We start from the raw sequence: 19,597 nt of genomic DNA, 5'->3' as shown, positions 1-19,597 counted from the left end.
ATTCCCCTATTTCCCCAATACTCCCCAACTATCCCCCATTCCCTAGTCCCATTGTCTGTAAACAACACTCTGTAGAACCGACCTTCCCCTTTTTCCCCCATTAAATGTCGTGCCCAGGTTCACCGCATCTCACGTAGACAACTATAGGACATCTTGCTAGTTATTCTTAGTCTATGTCAGTTAAGGACTCGTTTCCATTAATTCTGACTCTTCGTTGCACCAGAATGTGATTGTATGGCACCAGTAGTGAGTTTAGGACCTCCCCATACCTCCTCCCATCTTCCTCAACAACAACAACAACAACAACAACTACAACAACAGCGCGCGGGGAGTGTGCGTCCTCACTCCGGCTTGGTTAGCCGCCATTGCCCATGTGCGCCGACGGGGTTACCACGAAGGGGCTGACTGTCGGCCCCTCGTCAAGGGTGGAGCCCGGTAACCCCCCGCACCCAATAAGAAGCAACGGGCCGATTCCATCTGGGGCGGAGCTAACGAGCCGAGGGCGTGTCACTCCCCGCTGGATATACGCAGCCACTTACCGGAGGTGACGTCAGATGCGCCCCCCAGCTTGGAAAGAGAAGTCGCCACCTCCGAGCGCTGAGAGACCTCCCGCATCTCTGGACCGGACCGGGTCGATTCTGCCCCTGAGCCAAGGTGCACCTTGAGCCTCGACTACCTGCCCTTCCTTGCCATCAATCCCTGTGTGAGTCAGTTTTGTCCTGTTTATCTGTGGTCTGTCGGGGCTACTATAAGACCGTGATTAAGTGCCCACCTTCCGATGCTGTCCCTCTTGTCCTTGTAATCTAAACGTTCCGCATATCCCATATTATAACCTCCTCCGGAGGTCTTGAGAACTGTACCCCTGGTGTCGTGTCATCTAACCCAGCCGTTGTGTGCTTTCCTTAATTGATTTAGCGTAGCGCGACTCGGCCAACGTTCGAGTATAATCGGGTAAACTGTGCAGACGCGGTCATACCAAACCGCTCGGTAAACTAACATCCAAAACCGCGTCTGTAACTATATATATATATATATATATATATATATATATATATATATATATATATATATATATATATATATATATATATATATATATATACACACACACCTTTTAAACTAAAATGGCCGCCAGTCGGCCATCTTTGATCACATCACGAAACAAAATTGTGTGCATATGTATACCATTATGTATTGTCTTTGTGCCAAGTATGAACAAAATAGGTTCATACACCTGAGATATGGTTGCGGACCCACAGGATGGACAAGACCCAATCCATAAGCCCCCTTTTGGAGTACGTCCAACTGGAGCTAATGCGCAACAAGAATGACACTCACAGAATGCATAGTTTCGCCTGGCACGTTCATTCTGAACACAAATACCATCATTAACTGAATATGCTACTATTATGGCCCATATACCCATAATCATCATCGTTGTTGTTGTTGTTGTATACCCATAATCATCCTTGCACCCTATCATGTCACATAGTTTCCTGGAATGGGTTATATTATGTACGTCTTGAATTTAATTATTTACTCACATTGGGTCATATATCGGATGTATGAAGTTTTTCATATTTTTGGATAAGGATTTAAATTCAACCAATTATGGCAGGAATACCACTTCACCGATTACATCACCCTATCTACCCCACGGGGAGTTGATGACTTATGCCAAGTTTCATGTTTTTTTTTTTCTTCCAATTATTATTATTATTTTTTTTTGTTGATAGGTTTTGGAGAAAATGTCTAAAAACAGACATCTTGATACAATTACACCAACTTCATACAATTACCAAAAATGATGTATAGCATGATAATTCAAAAAGTTATGGATGGATTCTGACAAGACAAGATGGATGAGTTTGATAGGTAACAAGAACAAGTCAATTAGGTTTTGGTTCAGGTCCGGATCCAGTGCCGGCAATTTCAATGGGCTACAAAACGTAAACTGTTCAGCCTGGTGGAGGTTTGCACTCTGGAGTGCCGTTCTAGTTGGTTGTGAAAAAAAAAAAAATTCCAGTTGGTTAAAAAATGCTCAAAGTCTTATGAGCATGGATGCATGGAACTAAACTTCCTTTGTTGGGTGGTGTATAGGCAACGAAGCACTCCATCGCATGCTCCCAGAAGTTTGTTTTGGCAATGTAAAGGTCGGGCATGGCAGTTGTAAATATGACAGGTTCGATGATGTGTTCGACCTAAACTGCATGAAAATCAAAATGCTGATGGGTGGAGTCAGCCTTCCTACTAATGTCATTGTGGGTGGTCAGGCCAGCTGTCCAACCAATGGGTGGAAAGAGAAAGATTAACAGAAAACTGCCGCTACTTTAATATACAGGTGACTCCACCTCAATAGTTGCTTTTAAGCTTATTATTTTTCACACATTTGATGGGGTAGCCATTTGTTTTTATTATTTTTTAACCCAGTGCCATATCTACATATTTAGTCTTGCTGTACTCCATGATGGTTTTCTTTCTTGAACTTGAGATCCTCTTTCCAGCCTTCTTTTTCTTATTTCACCCATATCTATTTTTTTTTACCACTCCCTACTCCCCTAACCCTCCCCTTTCTTTACCAGCCCATTTCATTGGTGCTACTAGACATCAAACCAATGATGAGTGTATTGGAGGGTGTGTTCATGGAACTGCAAGACTGTTCCCTGCCTCTTTTGCATGGTATGACTACCTCGTGCTCATGTGACATTTATTGGCCAACAATTAAATTGACATTCTCTGTAATCCAGGGTTTGGGTTACATCTCTGGGTGGGGTAGGAGAGGGGGTGGGGGGGGGGGGGGGGTTGAAAAATAGACTTGGACTAACTACTTGCCGGATTAAAGAAACGTGTTAAGATTTTGTTCAGACAGTGTAACAATGATCCTTTTGTGACAGTTTTTCGTTCAGTGAAAAAAGGAAGACATCATTTGCCAATTCAGAACGTTTCATGTTTTAAAATATTATTTTTTTAAATTTATTTTATTTATTTATTTTTGACACTTTAGGGTTAGGCCTTACCCAACCTCTTGGATTCTCTCTGCTTGACCTGATCATGGTCATCTTTCCCTCAAGTTTCCTGCTCTTCATCAGCTCCTTTTGACCCCTTGGTTCATGTACTCTGCAGAGTTTCTGCTGGTCTTGAGGAAATTTGTCTGGTAGTTTAATTGGGGCAATTGTTCGCGTATGCAGGCCACCATCTCTTGCTGAAAGATCAACTAGCTCCATCTCTGGCTGTAGACAGTGCCTGAAATTCTCTTCACTAGTTCATGCTTTCATTCCTTCACCTACCCTGCCTAAAGTTTGTCCCGATACAATGACCCATGTGGTCAGCCATTTTCCATAACAGTGTGCCTTCCTGCAAAAGCCAACCTGAACCTGCGTCACACTTTACACCTGCATTCTTTCCCTCAAATTCTAAACCAGTTTTGTCTTTCGCAAAAAGGCAAGATCCTGAATCCCTCTTCCTGTGGTCATCCAATCCCTCATCACTGAAAACATCCTGCAGCATGTAAACCTCCCTACGGCAAGGTGGAGGAAATTGAGCCACAATTGACTCCACTGGTACTGGTCGTGATGGCATCATGTGTCAATACTCATCTTGTCATCTGCTTTGACTTCTGCTCTTTCTCTCCCCTTTTCAGGTCATTCTCTGAGGGCTGCATGCTTGCATAATGGCAAATTGCCAACGTTACCTCGGTTCTTAAGAATGGTGTCAAAGCTGACCCTCTAAATTCGACCAGTCGCTCTTCTATGTCATAAGCAAAGTAATGGAATTTAATTGCAACAGACCTCAAGACTCACGTCTAACTCTGATCTTTGATCGCCATTTTAGCTTCTGTTCACGTCATTGCACCCTGGACATGCTGCTTGTTCTCTGTAACAATAGCTGCATGGATGTCTTAAGTAAAAGAGTTGAGGGAATCTCACCAAATGTCTCGTATACATTTTTATTCTTTCTGGCATCCTGCTATGATTTCAGTTGTCAGTTCATGGTATCTGGATTTATATCCTGCAATGGTGTAGGAGGGAGAGGGGTGAATTTGTTTATCCCCTCTATTCTGGTCTTTCTGGGCTCCATTCTCCATTTTGGGCAAATGGAGAATCTGCGAATGTCACGGTCATACTATCATAGTCGCATCATTTCCTCATTCATTAAAACTCAATATCTCTATTTTAATTCCAAACAGCATAATTGCAATCGCAAGTTAATACTATAGTATTGATATGGCAAACTATAATGTAAAACTATTATCAAACCAGCGAATCATCGTAATCTGTTGACTTCCAGATTCGGGAGACACACTCCCTAACGATAGCATTTCAAAATCATAATTTTATTGATGAATTTATGAAACCTCCGACCTGCCTTACGACATCCGCTGGGACCCCAAAATATTATACAGATGGTTTGGTGGGGCTATCCCCAAAAGTGAGGGAGTAGTTTTGGGATGGATGGCTGGACAGTGGACACTCGTATTTCATAATATAGATTAACCCACCTGTATATTTCCAGTCAGCCAGTGGAAAAGGTTCAGTCCCAAACTTCTTGGCCTTCCCATCAGCCATGACCTCTCCTGGGCCGGCTTTATAGCCTCCAAAGCCAGCGTCACACGAGACAACGTCACACTGTAGTTCTAACTTTCTTTAAAAAAAAAACGCAGCTTTTCCTAAAATCAGAACATTGTTCAATGGATTTCTGATCTCCCTCTTTTTCCTATTTGTTCCCTTGCTTGTAACCATGTTGTCACTGTGCCTGACTGACCTCAGTTTATATTATTCATTACCTTGCACTTTAATCTTGATCTTGTGGAGAAAAAAAAGAATTGAAGAATATTTTAGACACTTTTTGATATTTCAATGTATAACAACTCTCAACAACTGTGTGGTCAAATAAATTTTGGCAGTGATGGCGAGTACTTTAACTGTCACTCCTGTAACGACTGTAAATATTAAATTGTCATATTAAGTAGTTTTGTACAGATGTGATTTTCATAATCGGCGCATTTTACTGACAGAGATCATTCCAACGGACAACGTGGAAGTTGCTTTCAAAGACATTGACGCAGCACTTTTGGTGGGAGCTATGCCACGGCGCGATGGCATGGAGCGGAAAGACCTGCTCAAGGCAAATGTGAAAATATTTGAGAACCAAGGAGCTGCCTTGAATATGTATGCCAAGAAGACTGTCAAGGTATGTCAACATCTCTACTTTGTTTGCACTATTTTTGTCCCCTGTCGCACCGCGGAGCGAAAGGGGGACTATGGTTTTCCCCTCCGTCCGTGTGTGCATGCATGCGTGCGTTGAACCTTGTGAGCGGAATATTTTAAAAAATAAATGAACTACTAACTTCTAATCTGGTGTGTGGGTGTATCTACGCATAATGAAGAACGCTATTGGAAATTGGGTCGCCACGTCAAAATCCAAGATGGCCGCCGCCATGTATGTCTGAACTTTGAGCAGAATATCTTGAAAAATAAGCGAAGTACCAACTTCTAATCTGGTGTGTGGGTGTATCCAGGCATAAGGAAGAAGGCTATTGAAAATTGGGTCGCCACGTCAAAATCCAAGATGGCAGCCACCATATATATGTCTGAACTTTGCCACCATATATACGTTATATACCTGGTTGGGGCAAATGATCACACTTGATGATTTGGGGGAGCTGAAATTATGACTGGTGGGGTGGGGGGTGGAGGGGGGGGGGGGGATGCATGCCCCCCACATCATACATAATTAAAACTTTGATTAAGGGCTCTTCAAACATTGAAGCATTTCTTATGACTTCCTCCAACCACCCTAAGCCTGGTGTTGGCTTAACGGTTAGGGTGGAAGGCTTGGTCCTGGGTTTGAATCCCGATCAGCTGTTAAATTAACACCAGGTGGGGTTGACTCAGCCTGTCATCCTTCAGAGGTCAGCAAAATGAGTACCAAGTCACTGGGTCCTCAAGGAGATTGGTGGCAGGATTTGCACTCTGGCCGCCGTAAAACACCTCATTCTGTAACACACAGTGGTGTGTGTTGGGATTGTGCTGAGGTCACTGATAGTGTTGACTAACTGAATAAACCAGTGTATCAATGCAATTTCTTCACTTCCATGGTGACAGACAGCTTAGAGACTGAGTACCGCAAAATAATTTAATATTTACATTATTTGCTAACTGGTATCTCCACCCAGGTCATGCTGTCCTCCAACTAAAGTATCAAACAAGCCCGGCTATGCCGATGTTATACTTTGGGTCTTGTTTTTAAAGGTGATCATAACCTCGTGTCATCTATTTTAACCACAAGTTTGATGTTTATCGTGTCAGTTATCCATGTCCATTCCAGAGTGTTTTCTGCATTGCACATGGTTTGAGGTATTCTCAAAGGCCTACAATTAGGCTCAACGTTTATGCTAAACCAACATTGGGTACGGTGTGATAAAGTTGTCAAATTTCATTAATATTTCTGATTTTACTCGTTTTGGGGCTTTTTGTTTTTTATTTCTTTTTTGTTTGTGCATTCTGGCAAAGTTGGAGAGTATTAATCATGTTTTATAGTTTGTGTAGTCTTTTCACCTTGTCTGTGCATCAGGGGTGGGGGTAGGGGAGGTGGGCAGTTTGCAAGCGAGTACACCGGTAGCCCGGAGGCCATCATGAAATGATCTCAATAAAGACACTTGTGTGCCCTTGTTGTTTTAAAGGTGAAACCAACATATGACAGCAGACAAGAGTAATGTTATTAGAACTATTTATTAATCACTAATGTCTACCTTAAGCACAATAATACTAATTAAATATAACAATTGCTGACTTTCCTCGGAACCCCTGAATTAAATAAGTTTGACCGTCACAGCAATGCAGCTATACGATAGCAATAACTCATGACTCAACGTGTCAACTCTGCTTAACCAAGCAGTTTACACATTAAACCCAGAGGATCATAAATGGGTGAAAGGTCAGTGGGTGAGCCCCGTTGGAAGATTAAAGTCTGGAGGAGTGCACAAATGGTCACACCGCGAGGCAGTCAATCTGTCACGTTCAACAAGTTCTCGGAAGGGGAATCACTGAAGCATAGAAGGACCCAAATCGGCCGTTAAAGCTGCGCCACAGATAATGAAGATGGGAACTCCAGGCTGAGACTGGTTGAAGGACAGGAAAGGTTGGAGGGACGAAGAAGCTGAGTACGCACTGTCAACATGATTACTGTTATGTTTTTGGGGTTGGGATGAAACGCCTTAGTCGATATAGAGTAGTGAGGAATTATTATAGAGGAATAATTGTCACAAAACCTTTACGTTTGCATCCAGAAGACCCCAATCTCTTCTTCCTGGTGACTGTTGGATTTAAATGGTGTGCACTTCTTGGAACAGCCTGGCAGCTCAAGAGAGGTCCCAACGCCTGCTCTTGGCTTCATCCCTTTACATTTTTTTCTGCTGTTCCCCCAATGTCGCTCCTATTCTTGCAGTCGTCGTTGTTGTGACATTATCCGGTAACTTAACAGCAAATGCTACCTTTTATAAGCACAATTAAATTGATATACGGGTCGGTAATGGGTATCAGGTCGGTAATGGGTATCGTGCGAGTTTAAATATAAATTAAAGTAATAACTATTTGACAGGTTTACTTTTACTATTTACAAGCCATTGTTGATGTATTTTTCATTATGTATGGTATATGGTTGAAATTTATGGGATTACCTGTTTTTCATTGTTGCGGTGTTGTCGGTTGGTGGGTGGATTGAGTCTAACCTGGTTCTCAGATCTCCAATAATGTATCTACCCTGGTGACTTTCTTGTTTTTTTTTTTGTTTTTTTTCCCCATGCATTCTTCTGGACATTTGATTCTTTTTCCTGGCAGGTGTTGGTCGTTGGAAATCCTGCAAATACAAACTGCTTGATTGCCATGAAATCTGCTCCAACCATCCCTCCACAAAACTTCTCCTGTTTAACTCGCTTGGACCAGAACCGAGCCACATCCCAGGTTTGTCTCAACAGTAGTACTGCTTTTCACATCTTACTATATAAAATATGAGCAGGGGTACCCGACGCTGTTGTAATCCTGTTGGCATTTTGAAGAAATCAAATTGTTATGCCTCCGCCCCCGAAGGTGGCCGGAGTCATTATTTTTTCGGGTTGTCTGTTGTCCGTCCGTACGGGCTAAACCTCGTTTTTCTCAGCAACCACATGTCCAATTGATACAAAACTTTCAGGGTAGGAGTGACTCCCATAAATAATATATATAACCACCTTTAGAGGCCATTTTTCCCCGCAAGCGGGGTTTGGCCTTTTTCGGGCACCGTGGTTGCTGTTGTTTTTTGGTCCCCTTTTTGAAGCAATGTTTTACGGCCGGATGCCCTTCCTGACGCCAACCCTTTTTGCCGCCTTTAACGACAAACAGGGAATTACCAGTGAACTGGTACTCAATTAGCCGACCTCGGAAGGATGACAGGCTGAGTCAACCCCCCTGGTGTTAATTCAGCAATCGACCGGGATTCGAACCCAGGATCCTAGGATCCTAAGCCGGCACCCTAGCCGCTAGCCCAACACCAGGGTTAAATGCAGAATGTTTTTATGATAATTGTGATGTCATAGGTCACGTGGCATGGCAGCAATCTTGGATTAAACGCAAATAATTTAAAAAATTTCTTGGAAACTGCTGAATGGAAAAATTTGAAACTTAGCACATTGTCAAGTATTCCCAATGGGGAACAAAAGCATGATAATGTAGGTGAAGTGGTATACCAGCCAAAAATGTTTTGATTGAATTTCTTATCCGAAAAATCTGAAATTACATTCACATGATCTATGACAAATTTGTATTGAAATATTAAATTTATGATCTCATAGGTCACATGTTTTGGCAGCAATATTGTATTTAACATAAAACCTTACAAAAAACATCTTCTTCCAAACCACCAAATCGATTGACTTGAAACTATACGTGTCATTGACTAGGCATGGCGATTAAAAGATTATCATGAAAACATCATTGGTCACATTGTGTGGTAGCCATATTGGATTGAAGGAAAATATTAAATCGGATCTCTGAAACCGCTTACCCTATCAATGCGAAGTTTTACAAATATCATCAAACACCACTGTTACATATAGTTTGACAATGGTAATGTTGTAGGTCGTGTGGTTTGGCAGCCATCTTGGATAGAAAAACGAACCTTATCCAATCAACACAAAACTTCACAAATGTGATCCTCTCCCCTTACTTATGCAGATTGTACATTTAAAAAAGTCATATATCACATGGTTTGGCAGCCATATTAGCTTGAAAACCGTTATAAGAAAAAAAGAAAAGGTCCTTCTTCCAAACGGCTTCACCGACTGATGTGAAACCTGTCATGTGGTAAAAATGTGATCCTTGAGAACAGCTGAAGGGATTTAAATCAAACTTTTGATTCAAACTTTAAATCAAACTTTATTTTTAGGACAGTCAACGAGGGCATAGACCCGTTGTCACGGGCAGGTACCACGCGGAGGCATATTGGCGACGCAGTCGCATTGTTTTTCAATGTTATAAGTTTATTACTGTTCAATTAAAGCATGACTTTTATATTTTGTGCATTCAAGATAATCTATTTGTCCACCATTTCTCTGCTAATGCTGTGATATTTGATCTTGTTTCCTGTTGGCAGATAGCTGTACGTCTTGGGTTGTCCTGCAGCGCCGTGAAGAATGTTACCATTTGGGGAAACCACTCATCTACCCAGTATCCTGATACAACACACGCTAACGTTTGCAACAACGATGGCAATGTGACCGTGTACAAAGCTGTGAAGGATGATGAGTGGTTGAAAGGTGGATTTGTTCAGGTAATTTTCTGTAATGTCGATTTCAATTGCAGTCAAGCAAAGATCATCATCAACTGATACTCTTTGCTTTGCATTGTTGTTGCTGAAGAAGTGTCTTGGCAAAAGTTGTGCCTTCCCAGCAGTTGGGGCAGAAATTTGTAATTTGTTCAGGGCTCTAGTGATTACTTGCATACTCTTCATGAAAGGCGCAATAGGATCTTTAACATCCAGCGACGACCAGTGCTGGTAGAAGGCTCCTCCGCCATAAAAAAAAACCACCTTTAGAGGCCATTTTTCCCCGCAAAGCGGGGGTTGCCCTTTTTCGGGGACCGTGGTTGTTGTTGTTTTTCGGTCCCCTTTTTGAAGCAATGTTTTACGGCCGGATGCCCTTCCTGACGCCAACCCTTTTTGCCGCCTTTAACGACAAACAGGAACAGAAAATCCTCCGCCATCGGCCTTCGATAATGCATCACCTTGCATGTGAAACACCAGAGTGGCGGTTTATATTTGATTCGAGATCAGCAACCAAACAAAGCTCAATGCGAGTGCTGATACCTGACTTGTTGACATTACATTTTGGACTGGCACTCAATGGCAAGTGCCGGCTCTAAGTGTAATAATACTATCAAAAAGTATTGTCTAACCATATCATTGCAGAGGAAACCATCTTCAACTAGATCCCTTGGTAGATACGTTTTGTATCTCACTGATGTGCCAGATTTGCATCTGGACTTTAACCAAGTCTAATCAATTTGGCCTTGTCAAACACAACCTTTCCACTGCAAGCTTAGCTACAGTCGTGGCCAAAAATATTGGCACCCTTGCACTTTAAAAAAAAAAAAAAAAACTAACAATTTTCTTTAAAAATAAGTTGAAATTGACAAAAGTATTTGGTCTCCACAATTCTTTATTTCACTGTTATTACAGAACCTTTGTTTTTAATTCAGATCTTAATAGACCTTTTAAAATCAGAAAATAAAAAAAATGGTATTGACAAAAATATTGACACCCAAGACTTAATATTTGGGAGCACAGCCTTTGGACAAAATAACTGCAGTCAAGCACTTCTTATAGCCATGAATGAGCTTCCTACACCTCTCTACTGACAGTTTGTCCCACTCTTCTTGTTCAAACTGCTCCAGTTCTCAGATTTGAAGGGTTCCTTCTCCCAACTGCTGTTTTCATATCTCTCCACAGGTGTTCAATGAGATGTCGATCTGGACTCATTGCTGGCCACTTCAGAACAGTCCAGCGTTTTGTCTTGAACCATTCCTGGGTGCTTTTTGAAGTGTATTTGGGGTCACTGTCCTGCTGCAAGACCCATGACCTTTGGCGGAGACCCAGCTTTCTGACACTGGGTTGAACATTGCGCTCCAAAATGCCTTGGTAATCTCCTGATTTCATGATGCCATGCACACATTCAAGGCACCCAGAGCACAGCAACCACAAATCTTCACTGAACCTCCTCCATTTTGTTTTCTGTAAACATCGAGATGATGTGCTTTGCCAAAAAGCTCTAATTTGGTCTTATCTGTCCACAGGACATTCTCCCAGAAGGATTTTGGCTTGTTCAGGTGTTTGGTAAACTCCAGTCAGACTTTCTCAGCAGTGGGGTCCTCCAGGGTCTCCTCCCATAGAACCCTCTTTCATCGAGTTGGCGACGGATGGTGCGAGTTTAAACGGTCGTACCTTGTGTCTGAAGGTCAGCTTGAATCTGTTTGGCAGTTGATCAAGGTGCTTTCTCCACCATTCGAACAATCCTTCGCTGCAATCTTCGATCAAGTTTTCTCTTGCGGCCACATCCAATGAGGTTGGCTACAGGGCCATGGGCCTTAAACTTCCTGATAGCATTGCATACGGTGGACACAGGAACATCAAGGTCTCTGGAGATGGACTTTGTAGCCTTGAGATTGTCCATGCTTGGCTTCAATCTTGTGTGTGACCTCAGAAAATTCTCTGGTTTTCTTTCTTTTCTCCATGCTCTTTGTGGTACACACCATGACACAAAACAGCAGAATGACTCCTTTTCTCTATTGAAACTGGTTGAATGAGTGATTTTTATATTGCAGGCACCTGCAACTCACCACAGGTGAGTTCAATTCCAAAGTAAAGGAAAATCACCTGCTTGAAATATAATTGTTTCCAACAACATCTGAAAGGCCATTTTAGGATTTTTGTGTGGAATAAGCTAAGATTTAATATTCTTTTCAGCTTTTTTATGCTTCCGCCCCCGAAGGTGGCCGGAGGCATTGTTTTCGGGTTGTATGGGCTAAACGTCGTTTTTCTCAGCAACCAAATGGCTGATTGAGACGAAACCTTCAGGGTAAGAGTGACACCTATGCAGAATGTTTTTATGATAATTGTGATGTCATAGGTCACGTGGTATGGCAGCCATCTTGGATTCAGCGCAAAAATTAAAAAAAAAAATTCTCGGAAACCGCTGAATGGAAAAATTTGAACCTTGGCACATTGTCAGGTATTCCCAATGGGGAACAAAAGCATGATAATGATATTGTTGTGGATCTCGAATTACGGCGCTCCCCTTACCGTGGGGGGTTTAATCCCCTCGTCTATTAAGCTGGCCGTCAGAGTCCTAGAAGATATCGCGCTCCTTTGCGGGGTTGAGATTGACCAGGGTGACTGGTCAATGGGTTCCCAGATACTTTCGCCAACCTCTCCGCAAAGCAGGATGATACTTCTGCCCGAGTCACGGACAAGATGGAAGATTGCCGAGCGGTTTAGCAATCCGAAGCTCGAGCGGTTTAGCAATCCGAAGCTCGAGCCATTAGCAGAAAGACTAACCCGATTCTGAGCGGTTCCTATATAGTGCCACCGATATTCAATTGGGGACAGGACGCAAGCGATCGGATGAGAGGAACCAAAGTAAAGCAAGAACAAATATAATTTATTAATTATTTACAAGAAACCCGAAGAGGAAATGAAAGAAGGGAATATGCAAGAAGAAGAAGAAGAAGAAGCAGTGACACAGGGCAGCCTTAAACAGTCTTATATTATCACACGCCCAGGACAATACAAACACACTTACACGAATGGGGTGGTGGTGGTGGTGGTGGTGGGAAGGAAGAGAAGGGTCCAAGCAGATGGTTCCAGGCTCCGGGTCCGCCGCGAAGAATGGCAGGCAGCTTCGCGTGTCGTTGGCGCACGACCGGACCTTACATACGCGAGGGGCGGGGATGTTGCGTGCGTATAGCGTGCCGAACGCTCTCAAACCAAACGGCAGTTCATATCAAACGATCGTTCCAAGCGATCCTCTGCGCCGTGTTCTTATCATCCGACGTCTCTGCGCTGTTCTCTCAATCACAACGGTCCCCTGCGCAGTTCTTCATCAATGGCCTTCCCTCACGCATCTCTCTTAGGTTTGACTCCTCTCTCCCTGGCGCATCTCTCTAGGTTTGACTCCTTCTCTCTCCCTGGCACATCTCTCCCAGAGGGCTTGGCGCTTGCGCTTTTATAACCCGCTTAGAAATCAAGCCGCGCTTCATCGAGCCACGCCTATTAACGAGCTCACCTCAGCCCTGGTTGGTCAGCGAGGGCTCACTGGCTCCACGCTCGTGGGCGAGGCCACACCTCTTCCCGTGGCTCCGCCCCTTCTTTCCTCGAGCCGACCGCATGTTCAATGGCGTTTGGAGCGAGCGCTAAGGCAGCGACGACGGCAATAAAATTATGTGACACCATTGGGAAGGACAAGCCCCGTCTGTAGGTGCTGTTGGCACTTTTGGAGAGAGACTGAGACTGAGACTTTTGTATCCTTTTATTATAAAAGTATAAAACCATTCCACAAAGCAGTGTTAAACCAAGCAACGAGTTCAAAGAAACATTGTATAAGGATCATAAACACACCAAAAAAGAACAAAGGATATTCAAAAGAAATCAGCAAGTATAAAAATTTTACCAACCAAAGGTGAGGACACAAACAGAAACCACAAACAATTTTAAAGGAAATGCTCACGCAAGAGCTATGAACATCAAGAGCAAATTAAGCGTTTGATTAAATTGAGAGAGAGAGAGAGAGAGAGAGAGAGAGAGAGAGAGAGAGAGAGAGAGAGAGAGAGAGAGAGAGAGAGAGAGAGAGAGAGAGAGAGAGAGAGAGAGAGAGAGAGAGAGAGAGAGAGAGAGAGAGAGAGAGAGAGAGATAGAGATAGAGATAGAGATAGAGATAGAGATAGAGATAGAGATAGAGATATAAGATAGGTAATTGAAGGGGCCTAGGTTATTTGATTAATACAACGCAGTCAAACTATTGGGAACAGATCCTTAACTAGAACACATACTAATGAGATAACTAAAGAAGAAGCCTATGGTGTCCTACGTGTTGCAATATGACCTAACTAGGGTGTGACCTTTGACCTTTTACACCAAAAATGGGAATATTTACAGGGGATTATTTATAAGGGAATATTACAAACATTTACAAAGTGGAGGGTTCTAAAAACCACAATATCATAGGTGAAGTGGTATGCCAGCCAAAAATGTTTTAATCGAATTCCTTATCCTAAAAATCTGAAATTGCATGCATGATCTATGACCGATTCGTATTGAAATATTAAATTTATGACATCATAGGTCACATGGTTTGGTAGCCATATTGGATTTAACCTAAAACCTTAAAAAAACATCTCCCAAATCGATTGACTCAACTTTACATGTCATTGACTAGGCATGGCGATTGAAAGATGATCACGAAAACATCATTGGTTACATGGTGTGGTAGCCATATTGGATTGAAGGAAAATATTAAATAATTAGATGTCTGAAACCACTTACCCTATCGATGCTAAATTTTACAATTGTCTAACACCATTGTTGCATATCATTTGAAAATGTCGTATGTCATGTGGTTTGGCAGCCATCTTGATTAGAAAAATGAACCTTAACTGATCAACACGAAACTTAAATGTGATTTCCGACACATACACATGCAGTGTCCTTTTAAAAATATTTTTTATTAAGGTCATATGTCATGTGGTGTGGCAGCCATATTAGGTTGAAAGCCAACATTTAAAAAAATCCCTTCTCTTTAACTGCTTCACCGATGGATGTGAAACCTGTCATTGCTGGTGAAAATGTGATAATTGAAAACAGCTGAAGGGATTTAAATCAAACTTGTTTAATTTTAGGACAGTGAACGAGGGCATCTACCTATTGTGGGACTATGGAGGCATATTGGCGACAGTTGCTTTGCTCTAGTTCGTTTTGTTCGACAGCAAACCAAAGAAATACATATGTGGATATTAATTTTTTTTTTTTTTATTTCAACAATTTTTTTGAGGAAATGGTGCGTTATTTGAAAAAAGTGCAAGGGTGCCAATATTTTTGGGCACACCTGTATATGAAGCACTCTTCTTGTATTTCACTCAGCAATACTGTTTTTGATTGTTTGGGTAAGATGCTTTGTGTACGAAATTCACGTCTCATGATTGAGCCAATGAGTGTGTATTTCATCCGAGAGAGTGAAGTGGAAGGTCAGTTTTCATTGGCATCCTGTTCCAGGAACTGTTGCGGTTTATTTGCACTGCATCGGCGTTGTGGTCCATGGCTCTGGCTCTATCACGATGTTGTTTACTTTGCAGAGAGTGGTAATTGAAGTGTTGGGTTAAGGTGACAATAGTATTCCATTGGGCTGTAGAATGGGAATGCAGTGAGAAATGGACAGAGCTTGGATGCGAGGAATGAAAGGGGGGATTGTCTTGAAAATGCTTTCCATGAGGTCGGGCTGTGGCTGCATGGAGAATGGAGTATAGTCAGTGGTGCATTTCCAAAATGTCTTTGAAATAATGTTAGCAAGTCAGCTTGCATTTGGTAGGAAAGTGACAGGTCATACACCGCAGCTTACGAGTGATCGAAGCCATTATGTTGAAGGCCTTTGACTCCAATGGTCATCTAGGAGGATACTGTCCCAGCCTGTAAATATATCATGTGTTGAACATCAAGTCCTTTTATGCATTAATCAGCTGTTTTGTGCTAATGAGGTACGAGGCAGTGTGGAGAATACTTGCTCAATATATTACCTTTGAGGCAAGCCGTTATCAAATGCGGTCAGCTGACTTTGGGTCAGTGAAGATGGTGGTGCTGAGAATCTTCCAGTGCCTGGTCTTTGGTAATGGCTCGCTGCAGATTGGGGGTTTGCCAGGTAGTCCATTTTGGAGACGTAGGGTGATCGTAGGATACTGTCCACGTTTTTTGATCCGTTTATTTTTTACAGTTTTTGGATTTTTATTTTGATATCTTGTACATGTGGAAGCTCTCATATTGACTTTTGACATTGTGGATGTCAAAGAGAATGGTTTAATTTAACAACTGGTTTTCCTGTCTCTCTTGCAGAGGCTAATGATTGTCTTCTGCATTGTAGATGGTACAGCAGCGTGGTGCAGCGGTCATCAAAGCACGGAAACTATCAAGTGCAATGTCTGCTGCCAAAGCTATCTGTGATCACGTACGGGACTGGTGGCATGGGACGTCTGAGGTACAAACGGTCTAATTTGGCTGTCGCTTAACATGGCGAGCAAGATGAGACATTTGTAATTTCTGTTCTTAGCCGTATGATCCTTGTGTGTATCCTGATTGTGCTGTGCCTGCGTGTGCAACATGTATTGCTAGGACATTGAGATGACGGATAAATTTGTTCCAGATCGGAACACTTAATCGACAAACTCTCTGGCCACTCCTTGCCAACCCATCCCCCTCCTCTTGTGAAATGTGGAAAGCGGTGTTTTTTGCATTACCTTCAATCCAAATCTGGAAATTCCTTTGTGAACATTCCATTATAAAATTCCTTTTTTTTTTTCCTCCCTTTCCCACACACCCTCCAAGTAATTTTATTGTATTGCTGTCTCCTCACCTTAGGGGCACTGGGTGTCCATGGGTGTGATTTCTGATGGGAACAACTATGGTGTACCAGAGGGTCTTATCTACTCCTTTCCTGTCACCATCAAGGTTTGTTTTCTATGAATTATTTATTGAAATGGCACTATCTACATATGATATGAGGGGGGTGACCGTTCGGGTTCCTATCCCTTTTTACCGGTGTATATAGTATTGAAACGGTCGTCGGACCATTCCGGTTGCCCAGTTCGAATCTGGTGTCACGTCAAAGTGACCACTTTGTTAACTCCTTGCCAGAGCTGCGTTTGAAGTCGATGTTACCGTGCATATTGGAAGCCCCAAAGCAGCCCAGTGTTGTTGCACCGATAGGCATCACATGATGTAGTCTTACTCGTGGTGTGGTGACCGTGATCAATTATTCCACTACATAACAATCAATGCAAAATAATCAGTAATTTGACAAACCCCTTAACCCACTAATTAGCTGCATGCGCACCCATGAACCAACCAATGAACAAATGGGACGTCTTAATTATTTATGCCTTAAAGCCTCATGCATACATGATAGAGAGGGAACCAACAGGGCTGAAAGATTGTTGGGTAAACCCGGTGAGTTATTCAGGTGTTGGAAGGTTAGGTCGTTGCAGGCAGGAATCGGCTGCTGTGGAGGGGAGGACGAGAGCCGTGGCATGGCTGAATGAGGCATGGCTTAGGCTTCGGGATCTCTGGTTCAGTGTGGCGTTTCCCAGGTTCTCCCACTTCCTTCTCGCTCTCCCTTTTTAACAGCTTGGCCATGCACTCTTTATTTACCAATCTTCCATATTTATTATTTACACACCCTCTGTTCTCACCATTGGCCACCGTCTGGTCCAGCGAGCAGAGCGACTTGTCCGTGACTTCTCACGGCCGCAGCGTGGCTAGGAATGCTTGATGGGATTCCCCACCTAAACCTACACCAAGGTCTACCAGAATACAAAGACATGACAGATTCCAAAGGGTAAAGTATCAATAAAGAGTCAAATGGGTTGATAATTTTGCATATGCACAATATGGAAGGTTGACTGTCTTATTACATAGGTGACAAAAGGAGACTATTACAAATCATGGCAATTTTTCAAGACTTGGGGCTCATTACATTATTGCAACAGCAAGTTAACCTGAATTTTGATCTAAAGTGTAAATGAGTTATTTGACCACATTTCTGCTGTCCACTATTTAAACTCCTCATGTCGTGATAAAAATGCAGAATTTTGCAAAATCAAAACCGGTATTTGTTCGTGTTGATTATCTTGAAAGGGTGTTTTATGAAGGTTTGTAGAAAATGAACGAGAAAACTTTGAAACAAAAAGGTATAAAAAAAAGATTGTAATTTGGCTGAGGGTGAGTGAAGTGAGGTTAAGGCTGTTTATTCCTGCGATGTGAAACACCTTGCAACCAATGCCGACATAAAATTGATTTTTTTTTTGGATTGCTGGCTGCATTTTCCATCCAATAATCATGTAACTTTGTTGAAACCAAGTTCTCTATGGGTTGAAAGTTTAGTCGAAAAAGTTCTCCATGGCCCCTATGTTGAAAGTATTGTCAATCGCTCAAGCGTTTGCAAAGAAAACAAATTCAAGAGAATAAAGGTAACCAAGGGGCTGATACCCATGCTCCCCCATCTTTTGGGTGGTATGAAGAATAGATCTGTTATACAACATGCATTTTAAGGCCATTTTCCCTGCTAGAGCGGGGTTTAGCCTTGTGGGCCCCATGACAATCTTCTCCATCTTGCCCTATTTTCTGCATCTCTCCTTGTTAACCCCCTTGCCTGCATTTCTTCTTCCACCACCTTTAGCCAAGTCTTTCTCAGTCTTCCCCGTCCTCTACTTCCTTCTACATTAATTTCCGTCACTTTCATCGTTACTCAACACATGACCAAACCATCTCAACCTGTTCCTCTTCACAGCATCAATCACAGGCTCTATTCCCATCATCTTTCGCAATTCATCATTTGTCTTCCTCTCTCTCAACGATACTCCGCACATCCACCGAACCATTCGCATTTCCACCCTTTCCAGCCTTCGTTGCTGCTCTTTGTTCATTACCCATGTCTCGCTCCCGTAAATCGTAACACTTCTTACATATACACCATTCCCTTCAACTTCAAAGACACTCCCCTCCTCGTCAGCACGCCACTCAGTTCCCAAAACTTCTTCCATGCACATCTCACTCGAGCAACCGTTGCCAAGTCTGATCCACCTTCTCCATTCAGCATGTCAAAAGCGAAATATAACATGATGTTAAAAAAGTTATGGATGAGTTATGACTAAACTTGGTGGACGAGTAGATTTTGGTTCAGATTAGATTTTCGAGGATGAGAATAGATTTTGGTTCAGGTCGAAATCTGGATCCCGCCTATCAGTGGGATACAAAACATAAACTGTTCAGCCTGATTGAGGTATGCGCCCTACTGAGTGCCGTTCTTATGATTTTTTGGAACTTGCTCGATGCATAGGAAATCTATGGTAATTTGAATTGCTTTCTCCTGACTTATCCCCTGTGTCTGTAGGATCAAAAGTGGACTGTGGTGAAAGGGTTGTCAATTGACACCTTCTCGCGTGAAAGGATGGATGAAAGCGCCAAGGAACTGGTGGAAGAGCGTGACATGGCTCTCGAGTTCCTCAGCAAGAGTGCGTGATCCATGGGGAAAGCTGCATTCTTCACTGTTGGCATTTCCGTCTAATCCCTCTCCAAAAACGACCACATACACACAATAGATTACTGTTTGAGGTCCTGAATGTAAGGTGGAAGTTCCTGAAATTCCCACTTCCTGAAACATCGACGGTTTACTGATCTGGGTTCTCATCGGCTCCTTATTGTCTTGAAGTTTTATTGTAACAGTGGCTTGAATCAGTGGTTTAAATTTCTTGTTGCATCAGAGGCAATAAACGAATTGACGAATGATGTTTCATGTCAGGTTTATGTTATT

At 42.5% G+C, this 19,597-nt stretch overlaps 1 protein-coding gene across 1 annotated transcript in view; it reads left to right on the top strand.

The window, feature by feature from the left end:
* MDH1 (malate dehydrogenase 1) overlaps positions 1-19,569 on the top strand; it is a 26,390-nt gene extending 6,821 nt beyond the window's left edge. Inside the window, exons 3-9 of the mRNA XM_068129402.2 lie at positions 2,583-2,679; positions 5,015-5,190; positions 7,839-7,961; positions 9,628-9,804; positions 16,154-16,267; positions 16,648-16,737; positions 19,178-19,569. Coding sequence (XP_067985503.2) covers positions 2,583-2,679; positions 5,015-5,190; positions 7,839-7,961; positions 9,628-9,804; positions 16,154-16,267; positions 16,648-16,737; positions 19,178-19,306 — 906 coding nt within the window. The 3' untranslated portion in view covers positions 19,307-19,569. The remainder of the gene's footprint in view (positions 1-2,582; positions 2,680-5,014; positions 5,191-7,838; positions 7,962-9,627; positions 9,805-16,153; positions 16,268-16,647; positions 16,738-19,177) is intronic.
* Positions 19,570-19,597: the final 28 nt, after the last annotated feature.

The sequence above is a fragment of the Myxine glutinosa genome, chromosome 9 (genome assembly GCF_964187855.1).
Source record: "Myxine glutinosa chromosome 9, kmMyxGlut1.1, whole genome shotgun sequence".
Taxonomy (NCBI): Eukaryota; Metazoa; Chordata; class Myxini; order Myxiniformes; family Myxinidae; genus Myxine; species Myxine glutinosa.
The sequence above is the reverse complement of the archived record's forward strand: the minus strand, read 5'-3'. Positions and strand labels throughout refer to the sequence as shown.